This window comes from Enhydra lutris, unplaced genomic scaffold (assembly GCF_002288905.1).
Source record: "Enhydra lutris kenyoni isolate GAN:26980312 unplaced genomic scaffold, ASM228890v2 scaffoldscaffold18, whole genome shotgun sequence".
Lineage (NCBI taxonomy): Eukaryota > Metazoa > Chordata > Mammalia > Carnivora > Mustelidae > Enhydra > Enhydra lutris.
In genome coordinates, this window is record NW_019154102.1 from 23,192,589 (window position 1) to 23,215,241 (window position 22,653).

A 22,653-nucleotide genomic window follows, 5' to 3' on the forward strand; every position below is an offset into this window, starting at 1 on the left:
CATACATACTCAGTACACACACACCACACCCACACACCCCACACTACCCACCCTCCCACACACCACCCCTCCCACTGCACACTACACCCCCCCCACACACACACACACAAACCACATGCTATACCACCCCCGCACCTGCCTCAGTCAGAGCTCTGGCGGTCTCTGCCCAACCCTAAGATCTGTCCCCCACCAGCACCAGCTCCCTGAACTTCTCAGGCATAAACAGGTTGGGAGTGGGGGGATCTTCAGTATGAAAAGAGCTCTTCCCAGGGACATACACAGATGCACCCATTTGGGACCGTCCATCAAAACTGCACCCTCTGTGTGCCCATCATGTGTTATGCGCCAGGCTTCTAACAGGTGACCCACATCATGCCCCAAGCAGTGGGAACCAGGGTTGCTGGTTTTCCCTCCTACACCTGAGAGACCATCTCCTGGGCGGGCCGCTGCAGGACAGATGGCACAACCAGGGAGGGTAGACGGCCACGCTCCAAGTATGGGTGCACATCTTCATGCTCTCATGGTAAGCAGGGGCAGGGAGAGGGTGGGAAGAGTGCAGGGAGAAGAGAGAGACTAAGAGACACAGACTGAAGACACAGGTCAGAGCATGTGTCACATGGGGGTGGAAGGGGAAGGAGGGGAGGTTTACTAGAAAAAATGCACCAGCTTGCATGGACATCCTCACACCCCTACTTCCTCAAGCTAACGCCTGACACTCAACTCTTGAAAGGTCAAGCCCTAGTCACTTTCCCCAAACCTAGACTAGGCCCTGTGCAGCACAGGAAGATCCTGGGATGTGGGGCAAAAGAGTAGTGTCTGGACCTACCCCAGCCCACTAGGCTCTGGGTAACTGGAATGGGCAGGCACACACATCCTTGCTAGGGCATAAAGGTCAGGGGCCCTCACAGTCCCAGCTGCTCCCTCCCCAAGTCACAGCATTAACAGTTGCTATCTGGGTGGGGGGCAGCTACGGGGAACAAGGACTGTCTACATCATAGAATATTAATATTTTTGTCCAGTTTGAATTTTTTATAAGGAGCATACATTCTGTCCTAATAGGGAAAAGAGACAGGTAAACGCCCACTCTTATCTCCTCAGTTGCTTGGGTCACAGAATAGGCTGCTGGCCCCTCTGTCCCACCCCCTCAGCTGAAGGGAGGAAGCATCTTAGCCCATGATGACAGTTGGTGTCCTCTGCTCAAAGGATCCTTGCCTCCTGCCCTTCTCCACCCCCCCATAACCCCCATAAGGTCACCTCTGTTTCTCTGCCTCTCCTGCTCTTCCCCAGGGAATTTGGGTCTGCTGGTCTGCCTGTCTCTCTCTCTCTCTGACCTGCTTTTCAGGAAGGCCAGAGTGAGGAGAAAAGACTTTCCTTACCATTCTCTGAGACTTCCCTATCAGAGCAGAGTTAGGCTTTGAATGGCAACTGGGCCCCAGCCATTGTCACCCACCTACCTCCCTACCAGTCCAGGGCAGCACTGCACTGGACCCTGCTAGGCACCTTGGGTGCCCTGGGACTCAAGAGCAGGCCTTCTCCCAGGAGTATGATCCACACAGGCAAGGCCACACAAACACCAGCTCCCTGACAAAGGTGATATCCCTCCCCTCATCCCCTGCTCCTGCTTCCTCCTGCCTGTTCAGACGGCCCCCTAAGAGATGCCGGACCTGCCAGGCCCTGTGGCACACAGTCCCCTGCAGGCTAGAAGGCCACAGACATTGCTGGCGGGGGCTGATGATTCCTCCATGAAGCAATGGAGACTTTCTCTGTACAGAGCCCCACACGCAGCAGATCCCAGAGCAAAGAGGCACTGGGCATCCCATCCACACAGACTGGGGCTCCCACAGAGAACGTGACGGCAGGGTCCTACGGCCCAGCCCAAGTCCCACTTCCTCTAGGAAGACCTCATAGCCGCAGCATCCTGGCCTAGCCAGATCCCTCCTCTTTCTGACCAGGCACACGCACTCTGAACCAAATTCACTCCACAACCAGACCAGACCACAACTCTGCTCCACGGCTAGCAGGTACTGTCGTTTCCTGGGTGCCTGGGGTCTCCCTAGTGGGGCTGGGTTCCCTGCAGATGCTTACTGAGTAGCCCCCAGGTACGGAGTTACAAAGGAAATGAACGGTGCACGGCAGTAAATCTCAAGATGCTACAAGGCCTCCATGGGTCCCTGCCTGCGCTCCCTCTCGCTTCCCTCTCGCTCTGCCCACTCCCTGCTTGGATGCCTGTGGCGGCAAAGCCTGGTGACTAAGAGCTGGGCTCTGCATCCTCAGTGCACACCTGGGCCCCCTCACTTACCAGGTTACTTCCCTAACCCTCTGCTTCCTCAGCCTTCCAGTGGGAGACCCTCCTCTCCGGGCCGCCAGTCAGCATGAAGCCAAGGCTTCCCATGTACTCTCAGATGGTGTGACAGTCATGGCAGGTGGGGCACCTGAACGCACCAAGGCCCAGGCAGCATGCACTCAGGAGACAAGGGTTTGGCAGAGAGGATCACTGTCTGGGACCTGCCCCAGGCATGCTGGCAGCCATGCCATGGAGGCCAAGGGCATCAGAGAGGTTCCATTTCCACACAGCTTCCAGGAGAGGCCTGCCCTGCCACAGGCCACATGTGAGAGACGGGAAGACATGTGATGGGGTCAGAGAGCCGGCAGAGCCAGCCTTCTGGCACCCCCCATCCACACCGATAGTTACCCCTTTACTATCCACACTGTCCAGGAGGCCAGGCCCATTACCCCCGTTCTGGGCTTGGGGAAACTAACCTACAGAGAAGCTCTGTCACTTGCCCAAATCACCCAGAGAGTAAGCCACAGAGCTGGAACCTGAACATCAAGATGCCCAACTCTCAGCCCATGCCCTTCACCTTTAAGATGTAGCACTTCTCGGGGCGCCTGGGGGGCTCAGTGGGTTAAAGCCTCTGCCTTTGGCTCAGGTCATGATCCCAGGGTCCTGGGATCAAGCCCCGCATTGGTCTCTCTGCTCAGCAGGGAGCCTGCTTCCCTTCCCCTCTCCCTGCCTGCCTCTCTGCCTACTTATGATCTCTGTCAAATAAATAAACAAAATCTTTAAAAGAAGAAGAAGAAGAAGAAGAAGAAGAAGAAGAAGAAGAAGAAAGAAGAAAGAAGAAGAAGAAGATCATTTATCTTAAAAAAAAAAAAAAAAAAGAGCATTTCTCATGACACCCAGGTGGCTCAGTTGGTTAAGCGTCTGCCTTTAGCTCAGGTCACAAAACCAGAGTCCTGGGATCAAGTCCTGCATGGGGCTCCGTGTGCTGAGTAGGGAACCTGCTTATCCCTCAGCCTGTTGTTCCCCCTGCTTGTGCTCTCTCTCTCTCTGACAAATAAATAAATAAAATCTTAAAAAAAATTTTTTTAAAAAAGAGGTAGCACTTCTCATACAGCTGAATGCAAACACTCAGTCCTCTGACACCCTGAGGGGATGGAGGCCAGAAAAGGCCTGGATGTACACCATAGATGCAGGCACGATCCCAGGGGCATATAGCCCTGGAAGGTCACTGAGGGAACCTTGGGGTTTTGTCCTGTGTCCAAACAGGCCATGAAAACCGTGTCTAAGGGCAGCCCAGCCTCCCCAGTGGCCATCAGAGTCCAGAATTCCTGGGGGGCACAGAACCATGGAGAAGCCTTCATGGCCACCTGCTCCTCAGCCAAACCTCCCCCAAATTCCCAAGGCACCTGACCGAAGTTCAGCAGGCCCAGCCTGGACTGAGGACTCGGCCCTTAGCCTCTTCCCCAGCGAGACACCGCCCCCCCCCACACATACCCGGGGGCAGAGGACAAACGTGGGATGGAAGGGTTGGGGGGCTAGTGGACCCACCTGTTACCAGGATTATGGCCTTAGTTACTCCTCCGCCCACACCTCCACCTGTCTCTCAGGGAACAACGCAGCTGGGCTAATGGCTGCCACACACCATAAGTGACCTAGGGCTGATGTCAAACTCACACATGCCAGAGCCAGGGGCAGCAGGGGCTGTGACACACAGGTCCGGGCACACCTGACTCATCCCCAGTTCTTATCAGTCCCAAATTCAGCTTATGATCCAAATCATGGCACCCTCCCTGAGCCCCCACACATCACTTGTTTCAGTCCCCAAACCCAGGAACCATCTTGGTCTCTTTTTCCCCCTCACAGCCCATATCTCAACTTTGAACTCTGCTGGCTCTATGGGCAAATTATAGCCAGAATGCTTCCCTTTCACCCCATCGCCCTGCTGGATGTGACGGTCCCCCCACTTCCCTGCTCCTCCTGCAAATACGCCCATCACAGCCTCCTCCTCAGAATGGTGGAAAGGTCCCATCTTTTGAGTCCTGGCTCCACTCTCTGAGTCACTCATTCCATATTGGCCTTCTTGATGTCCCTGAACCTGTCAGGCTTGTTCCCACCGCAAGGCCACTGCACTTGCTTCTCCCTCTGCCTGAGACACAGGCCCGGCCTTCAGGCCACAGTTCACTCCCTCCCTCCCTCCTATCAGGCGTCAGTTCATCTGAACCTCCTCAGTCTTCCCTGAGTCCCTCCGCTGCCAGCGCTCCTTGCCTTATTCTGTTTCTTCAGTGTACATCGTGTGTGTGCATGTGTGTGTGTGCGTGTGTGTGTCCTACACAGGACACCGATGTACGTATACATGGCTGTGTGACGTCTGTCTTCCCCTGCTCTGTAGGCAGCAACTGTATTCTGCTCATCTCTGCGTCCCCAACACTTAAAATAGCAGCCACTCAAACACCTGTTCAATGAACTAACAAATTAATCTATGAATTGACTTAGGAACTTGTCCGTCCCTGTTCACAACTGAACAACTGTGTAACACTTCTCTCGTTACAAACCCATGGGTCTCACCCAGGAGACCAGAAGCTCCCAAAAAGCAAAGAGGGTGTTCCCTGCTTACCACCTCCAACAGGAGGCCTCTGAGGGCAGGAGCCCCAAGTGCCAAGCTTAGAGGGGACAGTTCCAGAAGGGGGCCTTTTTTAATCCTGACAGCTTCATTTCCCAGCTCTAAATGAAGAGTCTCATTCACTTCCCGAAGAAAGAAGGCACCCGCCAGGTCTGGGAGTCGCACAGCCCGGTGAACGGTGGTCTATGGAGGGAGGTTGGGTGTTGACCCCACTCGAGCCCACCACTAGGACACGAATCTTCTCACACATAGATGCCTACACCTCTCCTTTATCGACTGTTGTGTGCTGGACACTATACTCGGCACTCACCACACTGACCGTATCTTGCTAATCCTTCTAACAACCCTGTGAGGTGGGTGTGGGAGGCAGACCTTGAGAGAGCCGGGCAGCCTGCTTTAAGCCCCAGCCCTACCACCTGTATGACCTGGGGGAGGTCACTTAACCTCTCTGTGTTTCATACCTATGTATCATGCGGGGAAAACGCATGTCTGCTTTCCTCATAAGACCACTGTGAGGACGAGGCAGGCTATCTGTGGAGCACTCAGAGAATGGGACCCAGCACACAAGACCTGCCACTCACGTGTCAGCTCACGTATTTTTGCCCACACAGACACAGGGGCACAGAGAAGTCAGCTGGGGTAAGTCACACTTCTTGTCAGTAAGCCGCAGAGCCAGGATATGAACTCAAGCTCCGTCTCCAGAGTCTCTGACCTTGATCACCGCACTAGACTGCCCCTCTCTGCAAGTGCAACTCTTGGGTCACCAAGAGAAACCAGACATCCTCATATCCCATTACAGCCGTGGCAGATGTCACAGAATGTGGTTCCTACTCACCAATACTCTGAACTTAAACGTTATTAGACAACCCCTGCACTCTATCACTTAGCACAGGGATAAAGGACATGTTACTGCAGCAAATGCTTTCATATAGTGATAAATGAACGTCAGTATCACTGGTGTACTTTGTAATCCTACACATTTGAAGACCTTCTTTGGAGAAGGGGTCTAGAGGCTTCGACCAGAGACCAAAGCGGTGCACGGCACAGAAAGGGCTAAGAGTATCTGCTCTAGAGTAGGGAGGGCACAAAGGCAGCAGAAAGGCATGTCTCCTCCTGCTCCACTACATGGCACCCAGGCTGAGATTTCAAAGCACAGGAAAGGCGCTGCTCCCCATGTCCTACCCAGGGGCACAAGAGGGCCTGGCCAGGGGCCAGAGGCTGGCTCAAGGCCCTGAGTCTTGCCAGCGTCACGCTACAGTGCTCCATCTAGCCCTCGGATACCCTGTACGCTGCTGAAGGTGACCTCAAAAAATGAAAACAGCCAAGCACACCTGCTAGCCAGGGAGCCAGCAAATACATTTTGCTCGTACCCCCCACCCCCAGACCACAACCTCTCACACCCCGGGGGGGGGGGGGGGCTCCACACCTGCCCCAGCTATAACCCCTCAGGGGTGCAGTTTCTCTCTGATGCCCGAGATGCCACCCCAGCCTCCCCAGAGACAGGGCTCACCTCCAGCTACCGAACGGCCACCACTAGGCTGCGCCTCAGGGGTCCTGCAAAGCTGGCAGATGCCGGCATCAGACCCCACCCACCCCGAGGCAAATGAAGCTAAGAGGCCTTAGGTACTGGCTGGAGAATCTTCCAGAAGGGAAAGTGAGGAGCCGGCACAAAGGAGAGAGGGATACACGGACCCAGTTCTCCCTCCCTGGCTTCACTCTCCCCATCTGGAGAGTTAGTACAAACGGGGGGCTGCAGGGCTCTGGAGTAGAGAGGATATGCAACCCAAAAAGTCGATGTTGGGGAAAATTGCAGCAGAAAACAGCAAAATATCTGTCCTTCACATTATCTGGCCCCATATCCCTACTCCAGGCCAGCCATCAGCCATTTCAAGTGATGCTGTACAGAGTAAAACATTTGTCCTCAAGCCACCTGCTGCCCCAAAGACGAGTCACCTCTTGCCCCCATCCCTGGGCTCACAAGGCCCTCAATCTCCGCTCTGGCAGGAAACTCCTGCACGGTAGATGACTAGTATATGCACACTGTCCTGGGGCGAGGGGGGGCAGTTCACCTGAAAGTCACCACTAACTGAAAAATGCTGGCAAACACCCGCCGTTCCTGGTGTTCCTTAGCAAATGGCACCATCCTGCCCATTCCTACGCAGAGGGACCAAAGAGTTGAGAGGGAGAGCTCTTCCTGCTGCCCGGTTCCTGACAGAAACGGAGGAAAAGGCAGAACCGGGGACCACGGGGACAGTCCTCCGTGAACGCTAGAACCACGGTGATGGGCACCTTCATGATGACTGGGTCGGGCTAACGGGACCCGCTGCCCCACTCGAGGCCTCACTGATGGAGGGACATGGAAAGCAGGGCCATGGCAGGGCTGATGGAAGGACTCCTGCCTGCAGGCAGGGCGTGGGGACCGGGCCTGGCAGACCCAGCAACTAGTGCTCAGGGGTCCGAGAACTGGGGCCACAGTGTCAGACAGCCTCACGGACAGCTCCTCCATCTGGCAGGGGTCGGAGATAAAGACCGTCATCCCGGGAGGCCTGACCAGGCCCAGGATGGGAGCCCTGTCTGGATCCTGACTCGACAAACCACCCATGAAGAAGCAGTTCTGATATCAGGGGAAACTGGGAATGGTCTGGACACTGGGTGATTGTTACGGAAATGTAGATTTTGTGTGTGATAAGGGCATTGTGGCTATGTTAGGGAGAACGGACTCACTGACACTATCCTTCTGGTCCCACTTGGAACTAACAGTGCAGTTTCCATTAGACCCCAGAGGTCGGGGGTAGCCTTGGGCCAGGACACAGGCTTTTTCTCCGTGTCCCGTGACTAAGCCCTGGTCTCTGAGCCTTGTGCTGCCCCGTGAGTTCAGTCCTGCCCACTCATGGCCACACTCGAGCACAGGGTCTGGTACTTGATGCCAAAATCATCCCTCTTAGAGGCACAGGGCTCTCGCCCATGAAATCCGCACAACCATGGGAGGCCTCAGCTAGGCCTTCACTCAAAATATTTCGCAAGTGTCTGCCAGGAATAAGAAAGGGAGAGAGTCCTTGAGAAGCTCACATCTTGGTGGGGAAATAAGATAGCCACACAAATCAGGAAAGTGATCCACGCTGCAAAAATGCACAAAGTAGTAAAATGATTTTGGGAGGGGTGGTGAAAGACATGACATTGATCCTGGGCCTTGAGCAAAGAGGCAAGGAGCCAGACAGACATTCCAGGTAGAAGAAACAAAATATGCAGATGCCAGGGCTGACAGGGAAAGTGAGGCAGAAGGGTGCCCTGGGGTAGGTAGGAGACTGCCTCGAACACCACAGCAAAGGACCGAGCTCTGTTCTGGACCCCAAAGAGCACTACAGGGTATAAACAAGGACAGGGCCTGCTGGAGGCTGTACTGTAGGAAGCGTATAGGACAGGTGGGAGAGGAACAGCACCGAGGTGAGGCAGGGGTGACAGGCAGGAGCCAACACAAGCCAGGGCAGGTCCCCTGGCTGGGCTGACCTGAACAACTCCTTACGCCTCCACAGGTGTAATGATTTCTCATCCTAAATTAATAAACTGGCATTCTGGTTTATAAAAAGGCAGCAGCAGCTATGATAACAGTCCAGAACAGAAATTTAAAAAAAAAGAAAGAAAAAAGAATCCAAAACTAGGACAGGAGCAATGGGGAAGGCAGGAGGGGCCCCTTTCCTCTGGCAGCAGGCCTTGGCCCTGAGCTCTCTGTCCTTAGTGACAGCAGGGACTGCCACTCACCTTGTATCCCCCAAGCCCAGGGGCGGGGCCTGACATATGGAACACATTCCAATACCTGCTGGATAAATGAGATGGAATTGGCAAGGGCTCAGCTAGTCCCAAAAATCAGTTGAAAAAAATTATCTTAAGGGCATAGCGGGAAGGCAGGAGACCCAGGTTCTAGTCCATGGATCTGAAATACTAAGAGAGTTTAAAGCCACCATTTCACCCCTGTAACAGTGGGGCGATAAGAGGAGCCAGTGAGGGGCAGGGGGGACAGCTGGAAAACATTGTCCCCAGAGTCTCCTCCATCGGAGGCCTTCAAATCCCCCGCACGAGCATTCCTCCTCACATACTATCAGACAGGAGTCAAGCAGGGCCTCAGGCCCAACTTCTTCTGGCTCCCCACACCCACCATCAAACCCACCCTTTGACTTGGTCTCTACAGCAAAACTGCCAGCCAGACACAGTCCTCCAGCAGGATATTGCCTCTTATCAGGCCCCGAGATGATTCTATCACCTACTCTAGCACTGAAGGTCCTCAGAGCCCAGACCCATCACTTCCTGAGCCACCCCAGCCTCTGTGAGCATGGCTTGCCTAACTCACCTCAGAACCCAGTCAGGTCCCCCTCCCCACCCTCCCAGGCGCAAACATCTCAGCACATCCTCATGCCCCCTACTCCTGTGGGTTCCAGAGGCCTGCTGCTGTCGGCTGGCCTCAGACTGGCCAGCGACCATACTCACTAGGCAGAGAAAAAGCTATTAAAATGCCTAGAAACAAGTTTAACCACCCTGATAGCAGTAGAAAATATGTAACAGCCAAAAGCATGAAGTAGGGGAAAAAGGCACCATGCCTAGAAGTCAGAAATCTGGCTGCATAATCTGGTCACACAAGTCACATGATGTTGGACAAGTCATTTCACCTCCTGAGACCCCAGTCTCCACATCTGTAAAAAATGGGGGTCACCTTGTCTGCCCTTAGGAAAGAATGAAATGAGGTGATGCCAGGAAAGCACTCTGAAAAATAGGCCAAACCACACATAAAGATTTGGGTTCACGATCTATCAAGGGCCTTTTATAAGCTGTCATCAGCCCCACAGGAGCAAGGTGGCCCAGGACCAGCCAGTGATGACCCTGCTCAGGGAGAAGGAGGGAACCAACAAGATGACCTCTCCCAGGTGGTCTCGGTCAGATGGGGGAAATTCTGCTTACTCCCACCCCCTCCCCAGTTTGCTCCTAACCCCATATTCACCCAAAACAAGAGTCTTAGGTCATGGAGGACAAAGCTAAGTAGCACCTGGCCCCTCAGCCAGGGTCTTGGTTTAGATTCACAACAGGTGGAGACAATAAAAAAAAATCCTATGTGGGAAAGTCAAGCTGATGATAGGTAAAACCTATTTGCAGAGAACACTGCGTTTGTGCAAACAAATGTTAAATGCATAGAATAACTTTGGATGGATACCCAAGAACTGGCAATATTGGTTCCCTCTGAAGAAAGGAGCTGGATGACTCAAGGTCAGGGCAAGGGAGACTTTTCATTGCATACATTCTGTACCTTCAGAATTTGAACCAGGTGAACTAAAAAAAAAAAAAAGAAAGAAAGTCAAGTCAGGCTGTTTTGCTGAGAGAGACACAGCGGAAAGAAAAATCGGCTCTCCTCCACTCCCTCTCCTCGCCCAGCCCCAAAACACTCACTTTCCCTTTCCGAGGCAGTCTCCGTCTCCCTGAAACTCTCCCAGTCTCCATCACAGCCTCAATGGTCATTCCGGGACCTGCTTCCCCCAGGATGCCCACCCTGATCACTCCAACCCTGCTGAGTTCACCCTTCTCCTGACCCTTTCTTTCTCTCACAATTGTACATGCTGTTTTATAAGGTAATTATCCTTCCTGGATAAATCTAGTCTCAAACACATTTTTGCCCTTCTAGGGAAAGGGCTATACATTTCTTTCTCTTGTTTTCTCCAAAGCCCTGACCTAGGCACAGTGGTTGCCTCCTAATAGCTTCCTAGATACTTAACAAAAGAAAAGAAAAGAAAAAAGAAAAGAAGAGAAAAGAAAAGAAAAAGGTAAATGACGGCATTGCTGTAAGGCCCTAGATGGCTCAGAGCATTCTGTCACAGTAAAATAAGCATGTGATTCTTGAGAAAGGTCAGGAAGTCTCATATCTGCTGATGCTCCCAAGCTCCGCTCTACTGCACAAGCCAATGGGAACAAATCTGCCCAGGGTGGGGGTGCCCAGGGCCAAGGCAGAGCTTCCCAGGCCTCCCCCAAGCTCTTGAGAGACACTCTGCTGGTGCTGATACCCTCCTTCCCGAAGTACTCCGCAACACCCCCAGCCCCAGGAGGCAGACGCGACCAGATTCGGAGCCACAACTCAAACACGCTTACCCCAGTCAGCCGAGGCCTCACAGAGGAGAAGCAGGCCACGCTTACAGAGCCGTGGGTCGAACCATAGAGATGGGCTCTGGGGAGGTCAGCGGAACCCTCAGGAAGGCAGCGGCCAAGCCCTGGTCCTATGCAGAGCTAGTTCACGGAAGATATGGAGGGAAACTGAGGGTGGGCAGTACAGAGTGGTGGTGAAGTGCCTGGGTCCAAATCCTGACTCTGCCTTGTACTGTGTGTCTTTAGAAAAGTCACTTCACCTCTCTGTGCCTTTGTTTCTCCATCCGTTAAACAGTAAGAGTACCTCCACCTCCAGGGTTTCCCGTGAGCTAAGTCGAGTCCTTAGGACAATGGCAGCACAGAGAAAGGGCTTCATTGATGGTACGCCTCGCTAAGGAGCCCATAACAGGTCCCCAAGACAGTGCTACATGCTGCCAGCGAGGACCTCACAGGTCTTCAGAGTATGTCTCTTCCTCAAGGAGGCGTCCCTGACCAACGCTAAGACCGGCGGCCCTGTCTGCTCTGAATATCTCCAGTGCTCCCTGGCAAGGCCTGAAAATACAGCACTTGCCTACGGCTCTTCCTCCAAATGTGGGGTTCATCCTCCTAACCAAGCCGCACCTTCCGGGCATGCAGGCTGGGATAGCCACGTCCTCCCCTCCTCAGAACTCACCCCACCGCACCCAGTGGCCCCTGGAGGCCTCTGCCCAGGCTCTCCAGAAAAGCTTCTGCATGAGACCACCCCTCCCAGTCCACAGATAAACCCCAAGGCCCCCTCCCCTATCCCAGCAGAAATGTCCCCCTTTCTCTCTAAAATCCCACAGGCACTTCCACAGAAACCTGGGAGGCACACAGGGCCCCAAATGCCATCTCTCCCTTACCATAAATCCTACAGCTCTGCCAGGCCTAACAGAGCCCCCACCCCTCCCCAGCCTCAGTCCCCACAGGGCTAAGCCCTCTGCTAGCTCTGACATTAGAATTCCACAAGCAAGGGCTGTGCTCCCCCCCCGACTCCCCCAACCCCTGGGTCAGCTGAAGGCTGAGGTGGCCTGGGACAAAGCCCCTCCTCTGGGCAGCTCCTCTGGAACTTGCAGGGGCCCTGCTTGCTTCCCCTTCGCTAAGGAGAGGCCTGGGCCCAGCCCCACACAGGGGCCTCAGCCCGACCTGCCAAGCTCAGCTCTCCTCACTGGCTGCCATCCTTTCTGAGGCAAGAAGTAACCTAAGGGGTTTAGTAAGAGCAAAACCATAAGACTCTTCCCTGGCAGGACCGCCAGGTATAGAAAGGACCCACATGTAGACTCATTTTTTTTTTTTAAACTTGGCTGTGGAAAAGGGCAACGCTTTTTGATGACGATACCATTTTGCAGAGGATTGGCCCTGCACAAGGAAAAAACAGAGTACTGATTCCCAGAGAGCTCCTGCCATTGTGTTAATTATCTGTCCCAGCGCAGGGTGGGAAGGGCAGGGGAAACATCTGGACAAGGCCTGACTAGTCTTTCGCGTAGGCAAGAGCGTCACAGCACCAGGGAAGCAGCAATAACAGGCAGAGCGGGCAGCCCCCTTTGGAGGAAAGGACAGCCCTTGTGGCCGCCCGGGGCCAAGGATCTGCTGAGCTATGCCTATCCCTGGCTGGCTACAGGGAGAGCAGTACAGGGCAGAGCCAGGCTCCCACCCAGGGCCAGAGCCTGAGGGAAGAGGAAGTTGCTGTGCCAACCAGGAGCCGCCCAGTCTGATGGAGGAGTCACTTCCTCCCCTCCCCTCTCCCCCAGCCACTGCTGCTCAAGCAATCCCAAATAAAAACCACCCCAGAACTAAGGGAGTTGGAGTCTCCTGCACCCTAATGACTGGCTTTTAAATATGGCCACACCCTTCCCCACAGGAACACTCCCGGCCAAAGCAGACTCCCCCAGCAGCCCCACAGGTCTGGGGCTGGAGCTGGAGCTGAACTTTAGGGTTGGGCCCAGGACCCTTGCAGCCTCAGCTGCTTCCTGGGGAGCGGTCACATCTGGAAACCAGTGGCGAGAGGGTCACGTGCACAGGAAGGTGCAGGCCGTGTGGAGGCTGAGAGATGAATGGAAGCCCTCAAAAACCATCCCAACCTTAGGCCAGCAGGCTGCATTTTCCTTCAGGTGCCTCCCCCAGTGCCCCCAAACCCACCACCTTTGAGGGTATCTCAGGCTGCCGTGATCAGTCAGGCGGAACACAACTATCTCAAACCGCAGTGGTCCTGGGCAGCTACAGGCCTCCCGGAAGCCCTCCATAAAATCAATGGCCCCTGACAGGGCCGACAAAATCTCAGGGTGCTGCAGTTAGCAGCCTGCCCAACGGTTTTACTCTTTAGGAGGAAAAAAAGACGAACTGGTCCCAAACCAAATTAAGCCCAGACTCAGGCTCCCTAAGGGGCCAGGCTCTACCCATCAATCTGATGGGCCCAGGATGGGTGTTCTTTAGGGCAGGCACTCTTTTACTTCATACATAACACCCTCTCCACACACAGTACCCACCAAGGGTACTAGAGCTAAAAACCAGTAAGGAAATAGTGGAGAAGCATCTTAGGATTTTCAGATCCATGATGATCCATGAATGGCTTCACTGAGGGGAAAAGGTCATAATCAGTTTCCTCATGTATCATGTTAAATTATGTTTTGAGAACTTCCTCTTCAGTTCTTTGAAAGCCTCTGGTGAAATCCTGACCTCAAAGAGCACCCCTTGACAAAGGAGCATCACGGAACACTGAGGTGTCCCATACCATCCACCCCACCAAGGTCCTCAGAGAAACGACAACCTCCACCCTTTGAAGGCTTACTCTAGGCCTAGAACTATACTAAGGCCTTTTCAGACACGGTCTTATTTAATCTTATCATTCCATAATTATAACTGTGACCTTTGTAGAAATGAGGAAACAGGTTAAGTAACTTGCCTGCTAATAAGTCACAGAACTGGGAATGAAAGCCATCTCCATGTTCTGAAACACTGGACGGTCTTGCCTTCTGGAGAGGGCAAGGGCAGCTGCAGTCCAGGCTGCTGGGGAGGCCTGCAAGCTGACCCAAGTCTGGATTGAGCATTGCCGAGCCCAAGTCCAGCCCTAATTTCTCAAACCTCTAGCAGCAAAAAGAATGGAGGCCTGCAAAGGGCCAGCCTATTTTGTCAGGAGCTCTCCCACTCCTGTAGGTACTTTGCCACCCATGTTCCTGGGGCTTTCCCAAACCCAGGCTCTAAGCTCTGTATTGTCTCCCCCATCACATGAGAGGCTCTTCAAGGGCAGGGACATCTTCCAGACCAGCGCTACCAGACACTGTTATCAAAACCTCCCTCCACTATCACTGCTGTTCACTCACCAGCAGCCACGCCTAGGTGCTTTAATTGCATTCTCATTTCAGGCCTTACTTCAGTCTTGTAACACTAGCCCCACTGGACCGATGAGAAAACTGAGGCACCAAGCGTTTACTTGACTCACCACAAGGTGGGAAGTTTGAAACGGGAATCTATTTTATTTGTAGCTCCACAGCCCCCTCCCCATAACCATGAGGTGCCCTTCAACAGTCAGGTTCTGTCTTGGCAACACAGGGCTGCCATTTGTCTTCCCTGAAACCACCACAGCTGGCTCCTGGCATTAGAGGGGATACTGTTCTCTTCCATCATTACCCAAAGCTGAGGAGGGTACACCCTGATCCTCTCCATCTTGCTCTCTCTCCACTGGGGAATGTGCGATTCACTATCTCAGTAGCTCATGCTGGGATGCTCCCAGGAGATGTCACCAGAAATGGCCATTAAAATCAGAGGCTGAATGGGGCGCCTGGGTGGCTCAGTGGGTTAAGCCTCTGCCTTCTGCTCAGGTCATGATCTCAAAGTCCTGGGATGGCCTGCTTCCACCCACCCACCCCCCGCCTTCCTTCCCCCTGCCTGCCTCTCTGCCTACTTGTGATCTCTCTCTCTATCAAATAAATAAATAAAATCTTTAAAAAAAAAAAAAAATCAGAGGCTGGAGGTGGGGACCTGAGTGGGAGCAGCAGCCCTCACCCTCCGTCAGTTGGTACGCTGTTAGGTCCAGTGTACTGGAAGATCAGGCACATTTCACAGACTTTGCCTCTGCCCACCAGGAGTGCCCCTCTCTTCTCCTGCCCCCTCCATGTTCTATAAATAACCCAGGTCAACAAACCAGAGGAAAGCAGGGGGTAGGTTTGGAAAGATCCTGGTGGGAATGATGACTTCTATAAAGTAAATTAATCTTGATCTGAATGGGGTGGCAAGTCAAATTCTCAAAGAGGGACTGTCCTTGGCTGAAAATAGGCCCACCTGGGCTTACAAACAGTTCAGCTAAGGAAGATTCAAAGGCCAAGAAGAAAGCAAGGGCAGAACCTGAAAAAAATCAAAGCTCCCCAGATCCTAAGGCACTGACTTCACAGAGGCCTTTCCCCACAAGCCCAGAGACTTTCTGTCTTCCCCTCCCCCAGCCACCAGCAGTGTCATCCACCAGTCTGGTCGTGAGCCTAGTGGTGGAGACTGAAGGACTAGGAAAGAAAGGGATGGAATGAATTTGGGGACAGGAGCCGCTTGGGGAAAAGAAAGGGCTAAGAGACGCAGAGGAAAGCTTTCTGCCCCACCCCCACCCCTTGGCCTCCCTCAGGCAGAAAGGGGCAGAAAGGAAGGAGAGGGCAGAAAAGGGGAGGAAAAAAAACAAAACAAGGGCCAAACTATACCACATGATTCCACAACCAAACAGCAAGTCAGGAGGGAAGGAGAGGAGAAGGCCAGGGGTGGGGCAGATGAAGCCAGGTCACAGCCCTGCCTGGAACCTGCCCCATGCTAACCAGCTTCCCACTCCAGCCCGCAGAGCCACCAAGGCCCTTTCCTACATACACAGGTTTTGAAAAATGTTCAAGGTCAGATCCTTTCTAACCAAATCCTGCTCTCACATGGGTCTGCACCAGGCTCATCCCTCTCTAATAAGCCTTTCTAGATTTACTCAGATGCCATTCCACATGGGCAAACCTTTTCAGCACCTGTCCCCACCCAGGGCACGCCCAGGGCACACCTGCCCATCCCCTTACCATCCCCATCCAGGGCCCACGGGGTCCAGGGGAGTTATCACCCCAGTTAACCCCTCAAAAGGATCCACAGCAGGTGGTCAGTCCTGGGGACTGGCTTTCAGATCCTGCCCAAGTCCAAACAGGAAATGGGGCTCCAAGTCTGAAGCCTTGATCTTAACACCGGGGAAGGTTAAACGAGGCCAAGACAAATGATTAAAAACCGCACAGGCCCTTCCAGGTGGAAGCGGCCGGGAGATTATCCCCCGCTGTGCATTAACCGTGCCGCTGCCTTCACCTCAAGCAGGACAGGTAGGACACTTGAAAGACAGGTAGGACACTTGAAACCCCTGAAGGGTTTCCTTCCTTTAGTTAGGAGGCTCTCGGGCTTTCTGAACAGGGGACACAGAGGGCCAGGGGTCCAGAGGCGTCTGTCTCTAGGTGGCAGAGGGCATCCAAAGAAGCAAAGAAGGCAAGAAGCAGATGCCCTCTGCAACCTCCAGAGTTAGTGGGGCATCTCTGGTCAGTGTCGCCCTCAAGTAGAACACTGCACCTTCCTTCCCCCACAAGGCAAGGCAGCGCCTCTCCACTCCCCTGCGGGCCTGGCTTGGGGCAGGCGGCTGCAGTGCCCCTCCCCTTCCAGGAAAGGGAGACAGGCCCGGAGGCCCTAAAAAAGGCCCCCAAATTTTCCTTCTTGAGGTTCCCACAGTCCAAGGGCCTCTGGATCCCACTCCTAACTTTCCTTGGCAATCTACTCGTAAGGCTAGCCCACCAGTTATACCTCCCCCTAGGCTTCGCAAGGACACACCAGCAGCCAAGCACAGACCGTCGTCGCAAGGAAGGGTACCCAAAATGCAAAAGAGCAACTGGTCGGTTTACGCCCTTGAGCTCGCGGCAAAGGGCGCACCGCCCCGGCCGAGGTTCTGGGGTCCCGCTCCTCCGCCAGCCCCGCCCAGCGAGCTCTCCTTTAACCGTTTCCGCGCCCTCGGCGCCCCTTACTCACTGCGTATGCTGGGCGCGGCCTGCGCCAAAGACCTCGTCCAGCGCCACCGTGGCCTGGCCCAGGAACTTGTCAACGCCGATGAGCGAGCGGTGCATGGTGGTGAGTACCAGCTCGCAGGCGGCGGCAGAGCCCGCCGCCCAGGGAACCGGGCCCGCATCGGCCTCCTGCGCCCGAAGGAGGCCGTCCAGGGCACCGGGTGGCAGCTCGAAAGAGCACTCCTCGCGCCACTCCGGGCAGCCCGGCGTCTTCTCCACCACCGACGTGCTGTACTTCTCGCGGCCCACCTGGATCACCGTGTACGCGTCGCTGGTGCTGCCCGCTCCTGAGCTCTTGCCCCGCAGCCCGCGGGCCCGCAACACAGTCACCTGGACGTGCGTGGGTAGCCAGCGGGAGGGCCCCGCGGCGGGCTCGGCGCCCCGCACCAGGGCCATGGCGGAGGCGGCGGACGAGGCCGGCAGAAGCGGCCACAAACACGGAGACCGCGAGAGGAGCCGGGCAGCGGCGGAGGGCGGTCAGGAGCCGGCTCCGAGCGCCGCCGCCGCCGCCGCCACCGGGCCGCCGCAGCTGCTGGCTGGGCTGGCGGAGCGGGCAGCCGCCTCCCCGCCTCCCCGGCCGCCGGCAGCGCCGCGACGTCAGCGCCCCGCCTCCCGCCCCGCCCCGCGACCCAGACCCGCGAGGCGGTGCGGCAGTGCGGCGGGGGCCTGGCTCTCGCGCCCCCGCACCGGCCTCGGCACGCCCGCCAGTAGCTGGAGAGGACAACTGGGACCAAGGGGTGCGGCCTCCGCAGAGGGGTGGGCGGGGCTCCCGCATTGGCCCCGCCCCGGGCTGGGGGCGCCCGCGGAACCCCGCCTCGCTTGCGGGAGCTCGGCATCCTCTGTCGGGTATGAAAATCCCGCTCCGCGTCTCCTGGCCAATCCCAAATCTTTCTCCGAGCTGTCCCTGCTCCGAAAGTCCTGCCCTAAAACTGCCCCGGCCCGCCCCTCCAGGGATGGCCATCCCGTTGGCGCGGGCAAGTGGGTGTGGGGCGGGACCCCGCGGCCCCCCTCGTCCCAAGCCGCGCTCCCAATCCTCCAGCCCGCCCCTGCACGGGAAGATGCTGCGTGAAACCAGAACTGAGTCCCGCTCCGGCACGTGACAGTCCCGCATCAGTGAGCTGGAAGCCGGTGAGCTGCTGCCGCTTCCAACCTCCTTCAGGGTCCCACTGCTGCGGCGAGACCGCGCCGCGGGGGGCGGGAGGGCTGGGCTTGCCCTCAGCGGACACTGCGGTGGAGAACCGACTGATGAATAAATCAGTAACCACATCAATATTTAAGCTGGGCTCCTGCGTCACCGGTTGGCGAAAATTACAGGCTCAGGAGAGGGTTTGAAACAATTACTTCCACGCATTAAGTGCCTACTATGTGCCTGTGTGCAAAGCACAGGGTCTTATTCGAACGCTTGGCTTATTATTAATAATGATAGCAATGGTTAGTAATTACAGATGCTGAATTTCGGCCAGTGCTGGTCCATGTACTTTATATACATTACCTCATTTTATCCTCAGAGCAACCCTCTGGGTGAGTGTGGTTTTTATTCCTGTTTTCCAAAAGATTAAATTGCAGTTTAGAGAAGCTAAACTGCCCGAGATCCGTAATTGGCCAAGGTGGGATGTGAATCCACACAGATGATCACTGTACTTTTAAAATTATAATTTTTAAAATAAGATATAACACATATAGCTAAAAAAAAAAAATCAAATAGGACAGAAGCTCTTATGATGAAAAACAAAAGTCTCCTTCTCACCACTGGATCCAAAGAAAATCTACATTTGGCCAGTGGTGTTTTCAAGACTGGTGGTACCTCCATCTCTCTCCCTAAAATGCTTACATAGATGGATTTAGCCAGAGGGCCATTATCTATTGCCTTCTGGCTATGATAGATGGTATGTCTCACACCCACTTCCCTCCCCCAGTCTTGTGTGGTTATCCGATTATTTTTAGTCCCTCTGTTGGATACCTTTATGGTGGAAACTGTGTTTCTTCTTGGGAAGACTCTCTGGGATCCTCCCTTGACTTTCCTTGCAGTGAGAGGAAGAAAAATCCCAACTCTGCCGGCCACATTCTCCAGCAGAATATGGATGGGGGGAACCAGTACAGCAGTCACTGGGGATCCATGGAAATGCACCCACCGCAGGTCCAATCCTAACAGCCTGCCTCCTTGCCCCTGCTTCCTGAAAATTGGGGCAGAGGGGTCCTGGGCACTGAGCCCCATGGTCCAGCAGGCCTGTGCCCAGCACCTATCTTTGAGACAGCCAGGTCTGCCTATGGACCTTGGCTGTCCGCCACTTAGCAGCAATAAGATCTGAAAATTAAACCAGCTCTCTAACGTCTACCAGCCTCATTTCTTCATCTAGAAAATGGGGATAATGATGCCTACTTGAAGCTGTTGCTGAAAAGATTGTGAGAGAGTATTGCCAAAGATTTTAATGCAGTGGAGACCACTGCAATGATCTCAAGGCATCTGAACATGCACAGCTTTTCTTTTGATTATAAAAGTGGCTTGGAAAATGCCAAAAAATATAAAGGAAAAACAAATAGATCATAACCTCGCCATCCAGAAATAAACACGGTTAGCAATTTGTTGTGTTTCTATCGAATCTTTTCCCTACACTCTGCTGTTGATTTGTATGCATTAGGGTTGTGAGGCAACTGTAATGTATCTTTGGAGTGGGTTTGGGGGTCCTGGTTCTACCATTTACATGTATTATCTGATTTACCCCTAAAGACAACCATTTAAGGCAAGTGCTATTGCTACCCTCATTTTCACCGATGAAGAAACTAAAGCAGAGAGAGCTTGGGTACTTTTTTCTAAGTTTCTAACTGGAAAATTGCAGAGAATGGACTTGAACTCAAGTCTGAGTGACTACTGCCTGTGGCACTCAGCTGTCACACCAGCTTGTTGATAGGCAGTACATCATCTGGGGTTGATAAAACAGGAAATGTCCTACCCACTTCACAGATAAAGAAATTGAGGTATGAAAAGTGTTAATAGACTTAACCAGGATAGCACTCAGGATGAAACCCCAGCTTTAAAAAGAATGGATTCCCCAAGGGCTTTACAAATGAAGACATCTTTTCCATACTGCAACTAACATATATTAGTCACCCTTCTTTAATGGTTCCATTTCATTTAATGGTTTTCCATGTTTTTCCATTCATTTCATTAATTCCATTTAATGGTTTCCGTGTTTTTCTCTAACACGCCTACGCTGCTGTCACCTCCCCCCTCCCTCCTCTGCCCCCATGGAGTAGCAAAGTTGCAGGAAAGGGCAAAAGAGAACTCAGATGGGCTACTCCCTCTCTGCTTCCTCCTGCCCTGGCTCACTCAGTTTGGCAAGCTCAGGCTTCCTGCTGGCCTGGGATTGGAGCCATAGGAGGCCCGTGAAGACGGGCAGGGCCCCCCTGCAGGTCGCTTGGCCCTAGGAGGAAGGGGTGGGGTCTTTTAACTCTCTGTGACTGAGAAAAGAGCAGAAACTGTGAAGACTACTGAAGTCTTGACCACCCAGAGGTGTTTCCTCCTCAAAAAAATGAGACTGCCAACACACCCTCTGGCTTCCTCTGCCTCCCTAGGGTGGGGTGTGCTCATGCTCTCTAGTCCATTAGGGATAGTTCTTCCTATAAAAAAGTGCTCCCTTGTGTAATTTCCACTTGTTGCTTCTCTCCACAATAATATAAAAACTGATTTGCCCTTCCACATAGGTTCTTCAAGTATCTTTGCCTGCCTCTTCAGGCTACATTTTCTCCTGTTCTTTATCTCCCCTTTCCAGCATCTGTTTTCTAGGCCCCTCACCATAACAGAGTCACACAACCCAAGTTCAGATTCTAATGCCACCACTCCCCAGCATTATAACCTTAGGAAAATCACTAAACCCTGCTGAGTCTCAGTTTCCACAACTATAAAATGGGCTTAATAAGAGACGTCAGGGCGCCTAGGTGGATCAGTGGGTTAAAGCCTCTGCCTTCGGCTCAGGTCATGATCCCAGGGTCCTGGGATTGAGCCCCACATTGGCTCTCTGCTCCATGGAGAGCCTGCTTCCTCCTCTCTCTGCCTGCCTCTCTGCCTACTTGTGATCTCTGCCTGTCAAATAAATAAATAAAATCTTTATAAAAAAAATAAGAGAAGTCAGCTCATAGGGTTAATATGAGAGGTATCTCAACACACACTAAGCAGTAAGGAGTATTATCAATTTAGAAATCTTGGCTGAAAGCAAAAGCTTGTATATCCTTCTTTCTTTTGGATTCCTCTGATTGCCAATGAGATTGAACATTTTTTCAGTTATTAGTCATTTATATTTCTTTTTACTGAATTGTCTGTTCTCTGAATTATCGATTTTCCATGCTCATTTTTCTTTGAATTCTTAATTTCCTATTAATTTATATTAACACTTTCTATGTTAAGACTAACACTTTGTCTTGGGCGCCTGGGTCCTTCAGTCAATGAAGTGTCTGCTTTCGGTTCAGTCATGGTCTTGGGGTCCTGCATTGTCAGGTTCCCTGCATTGTCAGGTTCCCTGCTCTCCTTCTGCCTCTGCCCCTCCCTCCCCCCTTCATGCCCGCGCTCTCTCAAATAAATAATTATCTTTAAAAAAAAAATAACAGGGGCGCCTGGGTGGCTCAGTGGGTTAAAGCCTCTGCCTTCGGCTCAGGTCATGATCTCAGGGTCCTGGGATCGAGCCCTGCATCGGGCTCTCTGCTCCATGGGGAGCCTGCTTCCTCCTCTCTCTGCCTGCCTGACTACTTGTGATCTCTCTGTCAAATGAATAAATAAAATCTTTAAAAAAAAAAAATAACACTTTGTCTCTTACATTTTTTGCAAATAAGTTTGACAAAATAAGTTATGTGGTCAAATCTCAAATTTCCTCTATTATTTCAAATAAGTTCTTCCACACTCATAGGTCCAATGATATCCACTAATATTTTCTCTAGCTTTTAAGTTGTTTGGCTTTTTCTTTGTTTTTCATTATCTTTAAATTTTTCTACATGCTATTTTAATGATTTGAAAACCTAATCCTCTCTCCCTCAACAGCAGTCCATGCTTCCCAATACTTATTATAAAACACTATCCCTTTGCCATTAGTTTTCTCATATACATTCTTATATATACTGTAGGCAGAGTCTGAACTTTGTATTCTATTTGTATTCTAAATCTAAAAAAAGATTTCTGTCTTGATGCCAGTGCCATTCTAATTGCCATTGCCTTTTTAATGCATTGTTACAATAGAAGAGCAAATCTTCACTCCCTTCTTTATTTCAAAGATTTTATTGTTACTCTCACCTGTGTATTCTTCCACCTAAGGATCTAATGCTTTTTGGAATTGTAAGAGAAACTTTTATGAGAAAAATTGGCATCATTACAAAAAACAGCCATTTGAAATCATGGTATACTCCCTAAAATGTGGAATAAGACAAAGATGTCCTCGCTCCACTTCTATTCAACATTATGCTAGAGGTTGTAGCAAGGGCAATTAGGCAAGAAAAATAAATAAAAGCTATCCAGATTGGAAAGAAAGGATAAAACTATCTCTATTTGCAGATTATCTTATAAATATAAAATACTAAGG

General features: G+C 52.7%; 1 protein-coding gene across 1 annotated transcript in view; it reads right to left on the reverse strand.

Moving 5' to 3' along the window:
* The window catches only part of LOC111148060 (RAB11 family interacting protein 5), a 36,043-nt gene extending 18,522 nt beyond the window's left edge, over positions 1-17,521 (reverse strand). The window contains exon 1 of the mRNA XM_022504436.1: positions 17,055-17,521. Within this exon, the coding sequence (XP_022360144.1) occupies positions 17,055-17,485 (431 nt within the window). The 5' untranslated portion in view covers positions 17,486-17,521. The remainder of the gene's footprint in view (positions 1-17,054) is intronic.
* Positions 17,522-22,653: the final 5,132 nt, after the last annotated feature.